Here is a 20241-nt window from a genome sequence, read left to right as displayed (position 1 = left end):
TTTGACATTTTTGCTTAAAAAGAAACCGAATTTTTAAAATTCAATCTAGAGTGTAATGGTGTAATGGTAATGTTAATTATAATCTAAAAACGCATGGCGCTAAAAACACTAATTTTTAATCAAAAGGCCTTGGAAAACTAGATTTGATCATCCAATGTTTTCAGTGTCTTGTCCTGGCAGATTAAAAGCTCCCTAAATCGTATTTTCAATTTTTTTCAAATGGAACGAGGGTAGCTCATTAGCATACATATTTGGAAAAAAAAAATTTTACGAATAATTAGGTACCACCATAGACTTAAAATAAAATATAGACTGAGCATCTCATTCATAAATAGCTGGAACATGCGGTCAGACAATGTCTTGTTATTGTTGTGTTATTGTTTTAGGTTATAACGAGTGCGACACGAGCGATAGATAGGTTGTCTCTGTCGTAACGGTCGTTCCCGAACGACTCTGACGAGAAACACAACACTGTCTTTCGTTTCTCAAGTACACCTGAACTCTCTGTATCATAGCCGGGTAATTTGTTTGTTTTAATGAAGCTATAATTAAATTAAAAATATATCGTATTTAAACTTTTTTATATTTTATTAAGATTTAGGACAGGTTTTTTTAAATAAAAGTTTAGAAAAAATGTCTTAGAGTCCAAAAAGGATAAAAATAATAAAATACACGTTATAGAAGAAATTTTATAATCGAAATTACGTAATTTTTGAAATTAATAATAAATTATTAATTTTAGTCAAACATTTACAACCCCTAATATTAATTAAAACAGGATCTATTCCACAGATATAATAGAATCGGCGACAGGGAGAGAAAAAGAAATATATGATTGTTGAAATTTTTTTTCTGGTTAAGTGATGTCTTATTATGTAAAATAGAGAAACTTGGTACTGTCTTTATTATACCGGGTGCGTCCCAAAAGTGGCTCGTCCCCATAATTTTTTTATATTTTCAAATAAAAAAACAAGATTTAGTATGTTAGTATATGACATAAATTAGGATTGATTGACGTATTCAATTGTTTTTGGTCACTTCTTGTTTCACCGGAAATGACTATAACTTTTAATTTTTAAACGGCACCCTCGGTATATTTCTACTTTATTCGATAGAAAATGACACTCTGAGTAGAATGACATATCATATGTCAACTTTTGACATTTTCGCATATGGTTTAATTGTAATTGCTAATGAGTCACCCTTGTTCCATTTGAAAAAACTGACATATGTATGATTAAAAAATCGATTTGTACATCTTTTAACCGGCCTAGACAAGACACGAAACCTATTAGACGATCAAAACTATTTTTCCAAGGCTCCTTGATTAAAACTTAGTGTTTTTAACAACGCCATGGCACCCTGGATTGAAATTTAAAATACGATTTGTTTTTAAGCGACAATGTCAAAAGTTGACATATGATATGTCATTCTATTCAGAGTGCCATTTTTTATCGAATAAAGTAGCAATATACCGAGGGTGCCTTTAAAAATCAAAAGATGTAATCATATCGGTGAAACAGGAAGAGACCAAAAACAATTGAATACGTCAATAAATCGTATAATCTAATTTATGTCCGGGGACATAGCGGCAACAAAGCTTTACCGCACACGTACGACGCGTACTACAAGGTAATAAATGAATGAATAGGCTCCCTCGCCTCTAATCGGTGTTGTCATATTGTAAAGAACTTATCCTTTTTAAACAGTATCCGACTTATAATTTAGTAGTATAAGGACTATTTAATACATCTATGTAATATTAAAACCTACTTTATTAAAATGTAGTATTAATATCTCAATATATGTGTATAACAAGAAAAAAAATAATATTAAAGACGTGACAACATAGGCTGGATGAGGAAGGCTCGGTCGACTGTACACAGAACTAAACATGTGTACAAAAAAGATTGTTTGACCGCGTTGAGATGTAAATAGTGTAGTCTATATTTTATTTTAAGTCTATGGGTACCACACACCACACACTTAGTATTTCTAGTCAAATTGTCGTTACGAACCGAATGTAACAATTTTAAATAAACCACATTCGAAAATGTTAAAAGTTGACATATGACACGTCATTCTATTTAGAGTGTCATTTTCTATCGAATAAAGTAGGAAAATACCGAAATCAAAAGTTGTAGTTATTTGTGGTGAAACAGGAAGTGAGTGAAAACAATAATTGAATACACCAATCAATCTGAATTTAGGTCGTATACTAACATGCCAAATCTCGTTTTTTATTTGAAAAAATAAAAAAGTTATAGGGGTGCGCCACTTTTGAGACGTATCCGGTATGTATTCCTTATAACAATCCATACATTAAGTTAGGACCGGCAGTAAAAAAAACTAAAAATATTGTTTTACAGACAGTTCTCGTGTTGTTTTACAGTTTTTTTTATTCTTAGGACAATTATATAAAAAGTAGATACCTTATTCCATAAACCCTTTAAATAAATATTTGCATGCGCAATCTTTTTGAAAGCAACGGTGCGAGTTATTAACGAAATAGATGTTGAAATTAATAAGGCCATTCTAAAAGTATACGTTATTGGTATAATGGATTGCCAATTCTCCAAATGTTAGAGATGATTCAGTGGTGAAGAATTACGCAAAGCATGAAAATACTTTTACCATTTTTTGCTAGCGCATCTTTTTGTTTCTGTTGAACTTTTAAATTAATAATACGTGATAATACGTTACCTCGGCCACTCTCTCCAGTAACGGTTCTAGCCAATTAGCGTTACATTCGCAATGGCTGTCTAAAAACGTCAAAACGGTAGCTGTTGCTGCATCCGCTCCCCGCACCCTTGATCTCATCAGCCCTTCTCTTTTTTCGTTTCGGATTATTCGCACTTTCTGTATCTTTGCTAATTCTTCACCGTCAGCAGCTGAAAATAGTTTTATTAAATGTTAAGATCAATGCAAAAATACAGCTTAAAAGTAAAATACAATGTGCGTTTATTAATATAAAAATAAACACATTTTTTCAGATATTTTAAGAGTCGGTATTTGAATAAAAATTTAGGTGTCTATATTTTGCCAAGTGCTTTAACATTTGACTTTCACAAAAATCAGGGAAGAGTACGGGAAGGGTGAAAACTACCCCCACTCAGTGGCGTAGCTACCTAGGGGCTAGGCGGGGCAGTGCACTCAGGGGGCCCTCGAATCCTTACCAGAAATCTCGATCGAGCAGAACTTTTGGAAATTTCTCCCATTTTCAAAATTAATATGACAAGTTGCAACCCCACTTTAATCATGACAATTCATGCAGTTGAGAGAAATTAAAAAGTTATGCCTAGGGAATTCCCCTAAATTCTTTCTGTAGGTTGGCAGTGTTGTCAATTTGACGGATAGTGATATGTGCGAATTCATGCACAGTGTATTGAACGACATCAATTATGCATCCAAAACTTTACAAAAATGCGGCATCAATTTGGACGAGGCGAGTAAAGTTTTAGCCAGAGACCAAAGCAAAGTTGCAAATTTATAGAAATGATTTCGAATTATTCAAGTGCAAAACCAGTGAATCTGCGAGAAAATATGGATACCCATTTTCAAGAAAAATGGCAAAGAAAAGTTAATAAACATTTCGATGAATTAGCTGCTTATCACCGATTTCCAAACCGAGAAAAAATATTTAAAATTGAGATTTTCAATAATGTACTAGACACAGTAATATCTCAATTAGATACACGTTTTATTGGTATAAGTGCAGTCTGTCATATATTCGATTTTCGAACATTCGATAACACCAACATTTTTATTACATGTTGATGAAGCAACTTTATTACAAAAATGTGACGAATTCCAAAGAAAATATTCAGATATAATAGGCCCTAGTTTTTCGCTTCTATTTACTAATACGAGGCATGTTTTTTAAGTAAGTACCGTTTTGGAATTAAAAAAAAACGTGCAAAGATATCGCAATAATTTTATTTTTACATGAAAGCCTGTACCTTAATCTACTTTTTTACATAATTTCCGTGAATATTGAGGTACTTGTCATAACGTGGCACCAGTTTTTCAATACCCTCCTCATAAAATTCTGCCGCCTGACTGGTTAACCACTGTATCACAACTGTTTTGACTTCGTTATCGTCTTGAAGACGCTGACCGCCCAGGTGTTTCTTCAAGTGCAGGAATAAATGGTAGTCACTGGGCGCCAGATCAGGGCTGTATGGTGGATGATCTAGAGTTTCCCATTTAAAAGATTTGATGAGATCTTTGGTCCGATTAGCCACATGTGGACGGGCATTGTCATGCAGCAAAACAATACCCTTACTCAACTTGCCACGTCTTTTGTTTTGGATTGCACGGCGCAGATTGTTCAATGTCTCACAATAAGATGCTGCATTGATTGTCTCATTACGAGGCAGAAACTCCACTAGCAATACTCCTTTTCTGTCCCAAAAAACTGTGAACATGATTTTCCGGGCAGAAATTGTTTGCTTAAACTTCACTGTTTTGGGTGATGATGAATGTCGCCATTCCATGGACTGTTGTTTCGATTCTGGTGTGACGTAGGAAACCCATGTTTCGTCACCAGTAACAATTTTGTCTAAAAAATCTTCACCTTCATTGTGGTACTGCTCAAGGAAAGTCAATGCACTGCCTAAACGTTGGGTTTTGTGCAAATCCGTCAACATTTTCGGAACCCAATTTCCGGTAATTCAAGTTCTCGGTCACAATGCGATACAAAACACTACGAGAACATTGAGGAAAGTAGTCGCACAATGATGAAATTGTAAAGCGTCTGTTTTCTTTCACCTTTTCGTCCACTTTCTGCACCAAATCTTCATTAACGACCGGAGGACGCCCACTCCGTTCTTCATCATGCACATTTGTGCGGCCATCTTTAAATGCTCTCACCCATTTCCTTACCATTCCATCACTCATAATGTTTTGTCCGTAAACTTCACAGATCTCACGATGAATATCGATCGGTTTTACGCCTTTAGCACTAAGAAATCGTATGACAGCCCGTACTTCACAATCGGCGGGGCTCACGATTGTTGGAGGCATCTTAAACACTCAATAAACAACGTATACAATGAAGAATCAGACTGTACTGGCGTCTGTGCATAGACAAGAGATGTAGGTAACCAGCGCGCATGCGCGGAACGCCGACCGTAGCGCTGCGGCGGCGGAATCGAAAAACGGTACTTACTTAAAAAACATGCCTCGTATTTACCACCTAGTTTTACCTCAGCTAACTCAAGCAACTGTTCACCAATTATGTAAGGAAATAATGAGCAAATATGGAGTGCTAGGATGCGACCTAACGGAAGTATTTACAGCAATGTTATTATTCTTTACAATTCCTGTCACTTCTGCAGTAGCTGAAAGGTCCTTTAGCAAATTAAAAATAATAAAAAATTATTTAAGAAATAATATGGGCCAAACTCGACTCCGACATTTATCGCTAATAGCAATTGAAGACAAAACGACATCAAGCCTGGATTTAAACGAAATCATTGATACTTTTACGAAAACTAATGCTAGGAAAAAATTATAAATATAATTGTTATTTAGTCAGTTGGTTAGGCCCGACCTTTATATAATGATCCCTTAATCTTCTCTATTTCGTTTTATTAGCCAAACCTACACCAAGTATTAATTGTAATTTATGTTGTTACTGTTTAATATTTTTATTACCTGCCCTGCAGCGCACAAAAAAGGGCTTAAGTAGCTTAGCAATTTTTAAAGTATTTTTAAAGTATATTTCATATTTATATTTGATAAAACCTAATCAGTTTACATAGAGGTGGGGCCCCATTTTTTAATTTGCCCCAGGGCCCTTGGTTACCTAGCTACGCCACTGCCCCCACTCTACACTAATACAAAACTCAACCGACGACCGATCTTTTTTTCGTAAAATGGCCCTTCTAGTGTTTACTAGATTTTTTTTCTCTTGTAAAAAAATGCCACCACGCATACTTTTTGAGGAAAAAATACATTTCCAAAGCTGACTTTAAGATAATGTTTTTTTGTCACAAGCTTTGGACGCGCATAAAATCTATTATTATGCTCTAATAATTTAGTTGGCGAAAATATATAATTTTATGTTAGTATCACAAATTATATTTAACAATAAGCTTCATAAAAAGCTTTAAAAAAATTGGCGCCGGGAGGCACGTGTAGCCGCCTATACTAAAATATGTTAATAAAAAGTTGGTAAGCAGTTCTTTTAGTTTCAAAGTAAAGGATTTTTCCAATTTTTTATTTATCTCAAAAACTGCGACTTTGGCTGATTTTTATGATATTATTACAAATACCGTATGATCGAAAAAAAACGGCGTCCAGTTGACTTGGAAATGACGATCGATGACATTTCCCATATAATTTTACATATAAAATGTCAGCGATCTTCATTTCATAGCCATCGTTGACGCCGTTTTTATTCGATCGTACGGTATTATTCCTAATCTTAAATTGAAAACCGCGTTTCGCTAGCTAGTGTAATTTTGGAGTTACGATTTTTTAAATTTTTAACCCCCTCCCATACCCCCTTACCAACCGCTCACCCCCACCAAAAACTAATGGCCAGGTTCTCGGGTGCCACAGCATTTTTGTGCCAAATTTGGTTAAAATCGGTTTAGCGGTTTTTGAGTTATCGTGTTACAGACGGACAGACAGACAGACAGACAGACACCATGAAAATATTTTGTATTTAGGTCATTTATGACCCAAATAACTCATTTTGAGTGAAATTAAAAAAATAAACTTTTCTTTTGCCGATCTTAGAATAAATTTTAAATAATTTAACGTTCGGATTTATTTTTTATTGGTGACCTCTAACGGACAAACGCAGCACTTTTGTATAAAGGTAAAGCATGTCCACGGAATATTGGAATTCCCTGTATATTTTATAGATCTGCTGTGGAAAAATAAATTCTCCAAATTTTTTTTCTCAAAAGCCATGCGATGTGGCGTTTTTCACAAGAGATAAAAATTGTAATAAATACTAGAGGGACCATTTTACAAAAAGAAAATATGTCGTCGGTGGAGTTGGAATATTTATACTGAAATTTATGTAGGGGTGGAGGTAGTTTTTACCCTTCCCATACTTTTTCTTGATTTTTATGAAAGTCAAGTGTTAAAGCCATAGACTTAAAATAAAATATAGACTGAGCATCTCATTCATAAATAGCTGGAACATGCGGTCAGGCAATGTCTTGTGATTGTTGTGTTATTGTTTTAGGTTATAACGAGTGCGACACGATCCGACTTATAATTTAGTAGTATAAGGACTATTTAATACATCTATGGAATATTAAAACCTACTTTATTAAACTGTAGTATTAATATCTCAATATATGTGTATAACAAGAAAAAAAATATTGATAATATTAAAGAAGTGACAACATAGGCTGGATGAGGAAGGCTCGGTCGACTGTACCCAGAAGTAAACATGTGTACAAAAAAGATTGTTTGACCGCGTTGAGATACGCGTTGTTTGACCGCGTACAGTACGTCTGTCCGTTCTGTAGCTACGGGGTATACGTGAGAGGGGAAACGATATTCTCTCGATGTTTTTCGTAAAAAAATAGGCGACGCGTCCCATCAATAAAAATTCAACAAATTTGCAAGTAGCCAATAAAATGAGTGGGCGGAGCGATTTGCGGTGACGCACTCGTCAAATCGACGTATAAAATATATTGTTGTTTATTTAAATGTTTTTTGTCCGCATTCCTTTCATAGACACAGATCCAGCAGATGTACTGTAAATAGTGTAGTCTATATTTTATTTTAAGTCTATGGTTAAAGCACTTATCAAAACATAGCCACCCAGAAACTCGTTCAAATCGGAATAACGGTTCTTAAAATATCTTAAAAAATGTGTTTATTTTTTTGAAGTTTGATGCCTCCGAAACACTTTTGTATAGAGGTAACTTGTGTCCAACGAACTTATTTTGGCCACCCTGTATTCTCTACAGTATTTCCCCTGATCGTCTTTACAAGATCAAAACTAAATTATGAAAATTTGGAGTAAAATACATTTCTCGTAAATGTTTTTGCTTGTCCTAAAATAGCCAATCTGGTTTATACTATATGATCGAAAAAAAAGCGTCCAGTTGGCTTAGAAATGAAGATCGATGACATTCACCATATAATTTTTATATATAAAATGACAACGATCTTCATTTTACAGCCATCGCTGACGCCGTTTTTTTCGGTCATATTTTACAAATAAAATCGCATTTTTAATAATAATTGAAAAATTTGATGGATAATATAATAAAAAAAATCCATTAAATTTGTAAGTATATCTAAACATCTATCTCTTAATCAGTTAAGTTCTCTATTCCTATTTTAATACAAGACAATATTCTACTTACGATTATCACTGAAATCGTCTACTAAAATTATTTCATGGATAAGATGCTCTGGACTTCTATTGAGTACACTGAAACAAAAAAAAAATAAACATTGAAAATTAATTTTAAGCCCATTGTATCCCTATATTATGTATTTCCTTTGAATAAGAAGACTAAGGAAGGAGCATAATGCTATCCACGTATTCATGTATGGTGGGCGGAAAAAGCACTCTAGGGTGGGGATCCTTGACAGTTCTGTTTGACGATTCATTTGACACATTTGAATTTGATTTGAAATTTTGTGGATTTGTCAGTCTTTACGGAGCTTATTTTATGTTATTTATTATTTATTCTACTAATGCTAGTTGTATAAAGGTAGTAAATCTAGATGGAAATTGTGGCAGAACTTAAATTAACAGTGACACTATCGCGATTTATCGAAAAAGACTCTAAAATAGTTGGTTGTGTAGCGTGCGGTAGATCTCGGCAAAAATTGAGTGAAATAATGGAACAACTTTTCGCTAGTAAGTGACTATATAATATACATACGTGTAGTAAACCGATCATTTATGAAATTCACTTAAATTAACAAAATTATATATTTTTCTTGCATTTTAGCTTTTATTTATTACTTGTCAAAGATGATGAGGTTCAAGTTAACGTCTCCTTTCTGCTGCAATGGCTAAACTGGACGGGACCTACTTGTTTACGCGGAATCCGAACCGCGGTCCTCGGCCATATCATGGTCAATGGCCTACCGACTTAGGAAGTGCCTAAATTAACTCTTACTCACGAGATATCCGATCTCATCCGGCCTTGAACCGGCGTGAATGAGCAGTGTGTATCAATAGATTTTACACTTTTCCCTTTTGGACAACAGCACGATGCAAAGTTTCGAACCGGTCACCCGTCCATCCACTAGCATCGCCTTACGTCGCTTAACTTCGGTGTTCTAATGGGAACCGGTGTTTCGACGTAGCTGGGCCGTTGCCCCTTGTCAAAGATTAGATGTCAAAGAATTTAGATACGTTATTTTGACTTACCTGCTTCAGTAGCGTATCGGATGTTTGTGTCAATAAATACTTATTATAACTTATCTATTTTTATTAGAATTATATATTTTTATAACAATTTTAATAACTACCAACATTTATTCACAACGTAAAATAAAACAACAAATTATTGAGTCTACCCCACGTCTACCCTACATCATAGTTTTACATTTTTTAAATAAAATTAGAACGACACTGATAAACCGGAATTTAAGTCGGCCATATTTGAGGCCCATCGCGGTGTACCTAAGATTTTTGATATGCTCCTTCCTTAGTCTTCTTATTCAAAGTGTATTTCTATATATACCGGGTGCGTCTCAAACGTGGCTCACCCATATAACTTTTTTATTTTTTCAGATAAAAAAAACGAGATTTGGTTTGTTAGTATATGACATAAATTAGGATTGATTGACGTATTCAATTGTTTTCGGTCACTTCCGGTTTCACTGGAAATGACTACAACTTTTGATTTTTAAACGGCACCTTCGGTATTTTTTTATTTTATTCGATAGAAAATGACACTCTGAACAGAATGACATATGATATGTCATCTTTTGACATTTTCGCATATTGTTTATTTGAAATTGTAACATGCGGTTCATAACGACAATTTGACTCGATATGCCAGGTATCAAATTATTCGTAAAAAAATAATTCCTTTCCAAATATGCTAATGACCCCCCTCGTTCCATTTGAAAAAAATTGAAATATGATAAAAAAATACGATTTGGACATCTTTTAACCGGTCAGGACAAGACACTAAAAACTTTAGGCGATCTAATCTATTTTTCCAAGGCTCCTTGACTAAAAATTAGTGTTTTTAACACATCCATGGCAATCTAGATTGAAATTTAGAATACAATATGTTTTTGAGCGAATATGTCAAATATTGGCATATATGTCATTCAATTCAGAGTGTCATTCTCTATCAAATAAAGTAAAAAAATACCGAGGGTACCCTTTCGGTTAAAATCAAAAGTTGTAGTAATTTCCGGTGAAACAGGAAGTGACTGAAAACAATTGAATACGTCAATCAATCCTAATTTATGCCATATACTAACATACCAAATCTCGTTTTTTTATCTGAAAAATTAAAAAAGTTATAAAGGTGAGCCACTTTCGAGACTCACCCGGTATATTAAAACAAAAAAAAATATTATCAAAAATAAAACTATTAACTTTAGCAATGTTCTTCATAAAACAAAAAGACCTACTAATTTATAACCAGAGGCAACTGAAAGAGTTTCTGTCCATTAAAATATGATTTTATGGCTTTGATTTTGATTCCCACAATGCTTGCTTGAGCGGATTATAATTGTCGCTAATAATTTCACTTCTCTTTAATATTATTGTCTGAGAAATGATAATCGTTTATTTTGAAGCCAGTGAAATGAGGCAAATCATACTTTAATCATTAGCGACAATTAAAAGAAAAAAAATGCGACAATTTGGAATAAATTATATATAGTAATCGTTACAGTTATAGTTAATACTTAATCGGAAATATATAGCACTTGACAGTGACTTATATATTATAAAAAGTGTTTGTTAATGATTTAGAAACATTTTGTAAAAGAAGTTTCTGTTCAATAAAATCATTACACATACATTACTTTTCAGAATTAATTCTTGTGCTGACTTTTAAGCCTGAGAAATAAACTTTATTAAAAATTTTATTGCTTCCTTAAATGTATACAGGGGTATCAAAAATTGTTGGTCTATTTTAAATATTTATTTTACATAAAAACACTCATGTATGTATTTTTTAAAATAAGTCGAAGCAAATTTATCTGCTTTTCATCAAACTATATTAGAGTTTTCAATAACTGTCTTATTCAGATATTTAACCTACTAAAAATTGTTTTAATCTTTTATAGATTTTATTCAAACTCTAATTAATGCTTTGACTTGGCAGTGAAGTTTGACAAATACCCTTGTACTCTTTCAAAGACCACTCACTACTGATTGAAAGATAAACAAATATATTTGATATTTCAGTAATTGAGGCGACGACGACTAAGTCAGAAACATCTACCTATTCTTTTATTAGTGTGACCTTCTGTGGCATTTCGTAATGCCAAATCGCGATTGCACCCAAGACCTTGACTTTTACAATAGCTTGCTGATTGAGATTTCATTACCTTATTCTTTATGATATTGAGTGTAATATTTAGAGGTTAAGAAATAAAAAAAAATATATCACTAGGTAATTTAATTATTTAAATTTAAAAAAAGGCGTCTATTATTCCCAAAGAGACCTGGTTTATAAATTCAAAAGAAGAAAAAAAGACGCAAGGTTTCAGTCTCAACATTTAAATTTATTAATTTAAATGTCTTACTACTAAATACCTACTTTTTACTACTAATTTCAATTGTACAGGGTGGTCGAAATTGGTCTGCTTTAACAGAGAAAACCTATTTCCTGACTAGATAGAGCAAAACCGACATAGATGTCATGGGCTCGATTTCTGAGAAACGTCTAATGGCGTAAACCGCCTGTTGATATTTTCACTGCTGACTGAGATATGGGGTCTTTTTTAATTTTTTGCCATTTGGAAAATTGCCCATAACTTTTGTATTTCGCGAAATGATAAACTTCTGTAAAAACGTTCTTAAGGCACTTTTTTAAGCACACTCCAGTGGCGTAGTCAGTTTTTTCTATACTTGCTTTTTTTGTCAGAAATAATAAAAAATATAATTTTTTAAATGGAAATCATAGTTGGCTATGAACTTAAAAAAATACTGGCGTTTAACCCTTTCCGACGACATAGAGTTATGTGTATTTATTTCTAAAAATGAGAGAAATATTACGTTTTTAATCTTCACCGCAAATCGCTCCGCCCACTCATTTTATTGGCTACTTGCAAATTTGTCGAATTCTTATTGATGGGACGCGTCGTCTATTTTTTTACGAAAAACATCGAGAGAATATTGTTTCCCCTCTCACGGATACCCCGTAGCCGCAGAACGGACAGAAGTACTGTACACTAGTTCGCGTAATAAATCGTTGTAACTCTGTGCGCAAAAGATGTTATTGTGTATTCAACAAGGAGATGCTCAGTTTGATTTTTTTAGAAAACTATATTCGCCACACAAAAAATACGTTTTTTTATAGTCTTGTTCTTTGTTTATTGTATATATTTCAATTTTCAATTGTAATTACTAATACTAATATAGAATGTTAATTTATATTTCCAAAAGTCTTTAATTATGCAGATAAACAATAATATTGAATATTATATTGTGATAAAAAATAATTAGGAACATAGGTTAACACAAAATCAAGGATTGCTTCGGTATAAAGATAAAAAGCTAATAATTCTCTCATTTTTAGAAATAGATACCCCTAACTTTATATCATTGAAAAGGGTCAAACGCCAGCATTTTTTTAAGTTTATAGCCAACTATGATTTTCATTTAAAAAATTATATTTTTTGATTATTTGTGACAAAAAGAGCAAGCAAAAAAACTGACTACGCCACTGGATTGTGCTTAATAATGTGCCCTAAGAACGTTTTTACAGAATTTTATTATTCCGCAAAATAAAAAAGTTATGAGCAATTTTCGAAATGGCAATAAATTCAAAAATACCCCGTATCTCAATTGGCAGTGAAAATATCAACAGGCGGTTTACGTCACTAAACGTGTCTCAGAAATCGAGCCCATGACATCTATATCGGTTTTGCTCTATCTAGTCAGGAAATAGGTTTTCTCTGTTAAAACAGACCAATTTCGACCACCCTGTATTTTAATGTACTGGGTGGTGCATCGTCGTTAAAAACACAGGAAATCGCATGCCAATTTTAAACTATTCAAATATTCGTTCCTCTATTTAATTTACAGCGAAATCGTATACCGGGTGTGTCTCAAAAGTGGCTCACCCCTGTGACTTTTTTATTTTTTTTTGATAAAAAAACCAGATTTGGTATGTTAGTATATGACATAAAGTAGGATTGATTGACGTATTCAATTGTTTTTGGTTACTTCTTGTTTCACCAGAAATGACTACAACTTTTAAATCCCAAATGGGATCCTTGGTATTTTTTTGCTTTATTCAATAGAAAATGACACTCTGAATAGAATGATATATCATACGTCACCTTTTGACATTTTCGCTTCAAAAAAAGCGTGTTTTAAATTTCAATCGTGTTCTAAATTTCAATCTTCTTCAATCAAGTAGTCTTGGAAAAATAGATTTGATCATCTAATGCTTTTCGTTCTTGTCCTGGTCGGTTAAACGATGCCCAAATCGTTTTTTTATCATATCTCAATTTTTTTCAAACGGAACAAGGATGGCTCATTAGCATATTTGGAAAAAGCATTTTTTTACGATTAATTTTGTACCACACGCTTGGTATTTGGAGTCAAATTGTAATGATCCGCATGTTACAATTTCAAATAAACCATATGTGAAAATGTCAAAAGTTGACATATGATATGTCATTCTATTCAGAGAGTCTATAGAGATGTCATCTTCTATCGAATAAAGGTCCAAAAAAAATACCGAGGGTGTCATTTAAAAATCAAAAGTTGTAGTTATTTCCGGTGAAACAGAAAGTGACCCAAAAAACAATTGAATTCGTCAATGAATTCTAATTTATGTCATATATGAACATACCAAATCTCGTTTTTTATCTTAAAATATAAAAAAGTTATAGAGGTGGGCCACTTTTGAGACGCACCTGGTATAGGTATTTTAAAGGTCTGCTTAGTGCTTATGCTGACCACAACAAGGCTACAACCCATATTTGAACAATTTTGGACAAGCAGATTTTGAGTAATTTAAGAAAAAAAAGCGCATCTATTTCTAAATTAAAAGTGAACAGGTAACAAAGCAAAACCAGGCAAATGCCAACGTACCTTAAGTCATCCTATAATATTGCCAATGTCTTATTATTGCTTATTGTCATCCTATAATATTGCCAATGGCAAAAGAATACTTTTCTATTTTATTAATTTCTTTTACAGTGGCGAAAACTCCAGACTCTTTCAAGAAATAATATTTTTTTCCATAGCAACTGTTAAAATTGCTTTATATCTATCAAAAATAGTACTTTAACCGCAAGGGTAGATTAAATGATACTTTAACAGCGAGGATAGGTTAAAAACTTCATTTCTTCTCGCACGTTTTTTAATTGCTTCCATTTTTGAAAATTTTTGTATTCCTTTTCATAAGTTATACGGGATTTAAATGGAAGTAGTTTGGATATGGCGTTTGTCGTCTCAGCCTGAATATCTGTTGGTAATTTACTTACTTCGTTTTGAGCCATTTCTGGCTCCAATTCAATCAGCAATCGACACGAAAGAGAATTAACAAATTATTGACTTAAAACCATAGACAAACAAATAAAAAGAGACTGACAAATACCATGGTAAAGAGTGGGACCGCGTTCCCGTAGCGCAACTCTGAATAACAATTTTGGAACCAATTAGCAGGACCATGGCAGGACGTACGTCTTTATTGCTATCTTTCTTTATTATGTGTGCTTCATATGAAAAAGAAAGAGATAGGTATAAAACGTATCGTAAGACATTATAGTACATTCTGGCTGGCGGAAAATTTAAATTAGCCTTTATTAGTAGTATTCTTTCATTCTGAAACTGAACATTTTCACTTAAACTGATTTATTGGTGGTGTAGGGAATAAATCAGTTTAAGTGAAGATTTGCAGTTTCCTTCAGAACGAAAGAGTACTACTATTATAAGAGAAATGATAAAAAAAGCAAAAATTGTACTGTTTTATAAACATATTTATTTATACATAAAAATAAATAAACTTTTTATAATATAATAACAAAAAATAACAGTGTTTATTCCACCCACCTACCAATTTTAAATGCAGAAGAACTGACTGTTGCAGGAAACGGTCGGCCAATTTTTTTAAAGGGCATTAAAAATCTAATTTTCGAAAAAACTGTTTAATTGCAATAACAAAGTGAATATCCAAGCAAAGAAGACTTTACGAGAATCATGATCCTGAACCATTTTCAAGTACAGTTTTAATCCTAAAACAAAAGTAAAATAGGTATATTAATAAAGTTTCTGGTTTGAACTATAAATCTGGTATTTTACTATAAACCAGCTATAAACCTACCCAAAAAATGAAAAAAATTAATTGTATTAATTTGTTACGTTAAGAGAGGTTCGAAATATTTTTGACACTACTACTTCTACTTTTTTCTTAATAAGATGATAAATATAACTACTTACTTTTATTTTACCGGGTGTCTAACATATCTATCAGAGAAAGGGGGCACCAATACATATAAAAAATAGATGATACTGGCTCCTGCAGCAAATAAAATAACAAATAGTATAACCGAAAATTATAAGTAACAAAATATAAATACCTATCTATATGGAACAAAGGAATTTGTTCCCTATCCATATTCATAAGTCAATAAAATCGAGAGTTTAGAAAAAAAAGGTAAATCACCAAAAGAAAAATTACGAATTGTCATGATGTTGTCATCTTGGTTGTCATGATGACGAAAACGAAAGGCGATTGTTCTGATTTCTATTTAGAAATTACGTTTTATATGGTTACTTCTTTCTCTCTTGTTATATTAGAATGAGATAGTGGGCCCAATAGACGCAATGCGCAGATCAACATAAATAGAACAAAATTTTGCGTTCTGAGTTGCGCTACGGGAACGTTGTCCCTCTCTTTGCCATTTAATTTGCCAGTCTCTTTTTATTTGTTTGCCTATGCTTAAAACTGACAACTAAAGAGTCAGTTTTATTTATTTGTCAAATTACATAGAAACCAACGCCAACCCAGCACAATATGTTTTTCTACTCGTAATAAATTCCTCGAAATAATAATTTCTGAATATTTTTTAAAACGTAACTCGCTATGGAAAAAACATATTGTTTTATACACGACGATAAAATTGCATTATCGTACCGACGATAAAATACCATTTTATCGTCTTTTATAAAAAAAATAACAATAAACCACCTATATACAATATTCATTATATATTAATCATGAAATAAACTTAAAGGAATTGAAAAGGTAAATAGCCATGAATCGATTATAATCGAAACAAGAACGTGACATAGCAGTATTAGATAAGATTACCTGACTACCGTCCTTAGTAATGTCGATCTGGCTTCGTTGTGGAATGTTACTATCACACTGGTTGGTGGTAAATCAGTTTTCCATTGTCTATGTTTACATCTGAAATAAAAACAATTGTTAATAACATACAGAAAGAAAAACGCGATCACGTTTTTTTGCTGAGGTAGCATATCTATACTAATATATAAAATCCTTAAGTGACTGACATACTGATTAATCACGATCCTGCACAAACCACTCAACAAGAAGCTCGATTCTAGGGTGTAGAGGTTCGATAGGAAGGGATTTTTTGAAATTCCAGTTCCAAGAGGGTGAAACCACCCCTCAAATATTACAATATTTTTTATTTAAAAAACGGTCAAGTTTCCGAAAAAACGCTTAAACACGTATATTTTATTTTGTTTCTTTACATATTTTAAGATTTTTTAAAAATGTATACAGGGTGTTTCGAAAAATCTGGTCATTGATTAATCACGATCCTGCTTAAAGCGCTTGACGTAAAAAGCTGATTTTTGGAAAACAGATTGACTTTAGGGTGTAGAGGTTCGATAATAAGGGATTTTTCGAAACTCGAATTGGAAGGGGGTGAAACTATCCCTCAAATATTAAAATATTTTTATTTAAAAACCGGTGAGTTTTTCGGAAAAACTCTTAAACACGTATATTTTATTTTGTTGTTTTACATATTTTAAGATTTTTTTATAAATATATACAGGGTGTTTCATAAAATATGACCATTGAGTAATCACGATTCTGCTTAAACTGCTTGACGTTTAAAGCTGATTTTTGGCAAACGGATTGACAGTGGGGTGTTCTGTAGAGGTTCGATAAGGAGCATTTGTTATTTAAAAAACGGTTAGTCTTTCGGGAAAACGTTTGGACAAGTATAATTTATTTAGTTTTTTACATATTTTGAAATTTTTTAAAAAATGATACAGGGTGTCCCAAAAAATTAGGTAATTTCTTAATACCTGTTCAGTCTGCAAGGCTGGAAGGCGATAAAGACACACATTACGGATGTCTATTACAAAACTAATTGGAATCCAATATATCATTAAAAGTCTTAAAATGCGAAACTTAAAATATTGCGACACATTGAAGACGCGTCTTCACGACAGATGCCATTGAAGAAAACGTAAACGAACGTTTTATAATATTATAAGTTTTTGCAATTAGAGCCCTCAGCTAATGATGCAATATTAGCTTCCGTATCACATTCTTTAAATGATGATAGAGTTCTTCTGTGATCATAGAGGAAGCCAAAAATGTAATAATATACAGGGTGTTCTATTTAAAAAAAATCCACCTGATCCACTCACACTTTTTTGAGTCACCCTGTAGAGGTTAAATTATTTTCCTGAAATACATCCTAATACATACTTTAGGTTTGCACTTAAACAAAATTGCTAAGTTTTTATTTTAGGAGCTCCAGATGCCCGACGCACTATTGCCGGACCCTGTATATTTTCTCAGATTTAGTATGTATTTTATTTTAATAAAATTATTTAGGAAAATACGTATTTTATATCCAGTACTTCAAATACCTTTTTCAAAAGTATCTTGTATCTAATATCTCAAATACATTGCTTGCTTTCTAAACACAGTAAGTTGTATTTCAGATATTTTTTATGAGGTATCTTGTACATCTCTGATTGAGCAATATTCCATTTTGTCCGATTTGCATGGATTTTGGCACGTTCTGATTATCGAGTCTCCACCGAGGTCTCCACTGTATTTTGTTAAGAACGTAATACCTGATAATATCATTATATTAAAAGTAATTCTGCTAATTTAGAAATTGAATGAAAGAATTCTTGGGGCGAAAGTACAAGCAGCTCAGCGTATCCTGAACGGTAAATTTCGATAAAAATAAATGCAAATATCAATAAATTTTCCTTTCAACTGCAAAAACCTATTACGGTATATATTGGCTATCGCGAAGACACAAGTCACGAGGACATGAAACGACGGTATTAGCCCATATTCTACCGACAATACGAGAGTAAAATTACGACCTTGCATCTCTCTCGGAATCCAGTGCAGAAACGAACTTTTTCTTCGTTGAACGAATAAGAACATCTTTGGAGACATCTAGAGACAGAAGATATCCTGGTTTTACTAGGTTTGCAAAATAATACCAAAAAATAGATTACCAAACATTAGTAGGTAACACAGTATATTAAAAAAATCCTATGAACATGAACATACTCGTATATACATGGTCCGGCAATATTGCGTCGGGCATCTGTAGCTCCTATACCGGGTGCGTCTCAAAAGTGGCTCACCCCTATAACTTTTTTATTTTTTCAGATAAAAAACGAGATTTGGTACGTTAGTATATGACATAAATTAGGATTAATTGACGTATTCAATTGTTTTTGGCCACTTCCTATTTCACCGGAAATGCCTACAATTTTTGATTTTTAAATTGTACCCTCTACATTTTTTTTACTTTATTCGATAGAAAATGACATTCTGAATACAATGACATATCATGTGTCAACTTTTGACATTCTCTCCTAATAAAAAATGGCAATCGTATTTTAAAATGCAATCTAGAGTGCCATGGCTATGTTTAAAATATCAATTCTTAATCAAGGAGCCTTGGAAAAATAGATTTGATCATCTAATGTTTTTAATGGCTTGTCGTGGCCATGTTAGCAAATGCTCAAATCGTATTTTTAATCATATCTCTAATTGTTTTTGGTCACTTCCTGTTTCACCGGAAATAACTACAACTTTTGGTTTTTAAATGGCACCTTCGGTATATTTCTACTTTATTCGATAGAAAATAACACTCTGAATAGAATGACATATCATATATCAACTTTTGACATTTTCGCATATGGTTTATTTGAAATTGTAACATGCGGTTCATAACGACAATTTGACTCGAAATACCAAGTGTGTGGTACCAAATTATTCGTAAAAAATTGCTTTTTACAATACGAGCCCTAACAACTATATGTTGGGACAAGGTCTTTTTTCAATAAAAATAGTAATTTGTTAAAACGACGCAATTTAATTTGTTTACTATTCTAAATTCAAACATTACAATATGATCTAGACAATTTTACTATATTTTTATAACTTTGCAAACAAATCACTTTTGATAATAGCTTATTTTGCCAAAATCAAGCCAAATTTGCTGACAACTATATATTGGGACCGCATAACAAGAAATTTGTTTAATACGGAGTTAAATCACCTTTCGCCTTAACAACTGCCTGCACTCTTAATGGCATTGTATTTACCAAAGATTGGCACATTTGAGAAGAAAAATTATCCCAAATTTCCTGCAGTTTTGTCCGCAAATCAAAAATTGTTCGTTGAGGGTGGTTTCTTAAATATTGCTTTATTTTATGCCACACAGTTTCTATAACATTGAGGTCCGGACTACTTGCAGGATGGAATAGGGGGGGCTTTTATATTATTATTACCAAACCAATTTTTAGTTGATTTTGCTGAATGGCACGATGCTCGATCTTGTTGGAAAATATAGTCTTCGTTTAGAAACAATTCTTGAGCACTAGGCAAAAGTGAGGTCTCAAGTATATGTTGATATTTTTGGGCGTTCTATAAAACAGTGCCATCTATAAAATTTAATTTGCCCAAACCTCTTGCTGACAAGCAACCCCGAACCATAATTCTTTTAAGAAATTTAACAACCCTCTTTAAGCAATCTTTATGAAAGGCTTCTGCTTTATTTCGTTTTCGATGATCTCCAACGCAAACATCAAATTTAGACTCATCGCTAAATATGACCTTACTTCAATCATTTTGT

At 32.8% G+C, this 20241-nt stretch overlaps 1 protein-coding gene across 1 annotated transcript in view; it reads right to left on the bottom strand.

The window, feature by feature from the left end:
- The window catches only part of LOC115886920 (polypeptide N-acetylgalactosaminyltransferase 2), a 94873-nt gene that overhangs the window by 14040 nt on the left and 60592 nt on the right, over positions 1-20241 (bottom strand). The window contains exons 4-6 of the mRNA XM_030906247.1: positions 16458-16556; positions 8343-8410; positions 2704-2891 (exon numbers count right to left, since the gene is read on the bottom strand). Coding sequence (XP_030762107.1) covers positions 2704-2891; positions 8343-8410; positions 16458-16556 — 355 coding nt within the window. The remainder of the gene's footprint in view (positions 1-2703; positions 2892-8342; positions 8411-16457; positions 16557-20241) is intronic.

This window comes from Sitophilus oryzae, unplaced genomic scaffold, assembly GCF_002938485.1.
Source record: "Sitophilus oryzae breed Bouriz unplaced genomic scaffold, Soryzae_2.0 scaffold_535_pilon_pilon, whole genome shotgun sequence".
NCBI classification, from domain to species: domain Eukaryota; kingdom Metazoa; phylum Arthropoda; class Insecta; order Coleoptera; family Curculionidae; genus Sitophilus; species Sitophilus oryzae.
This window is presented reverse-complemented; position numbering and strand designations above follow the sequence as displayed.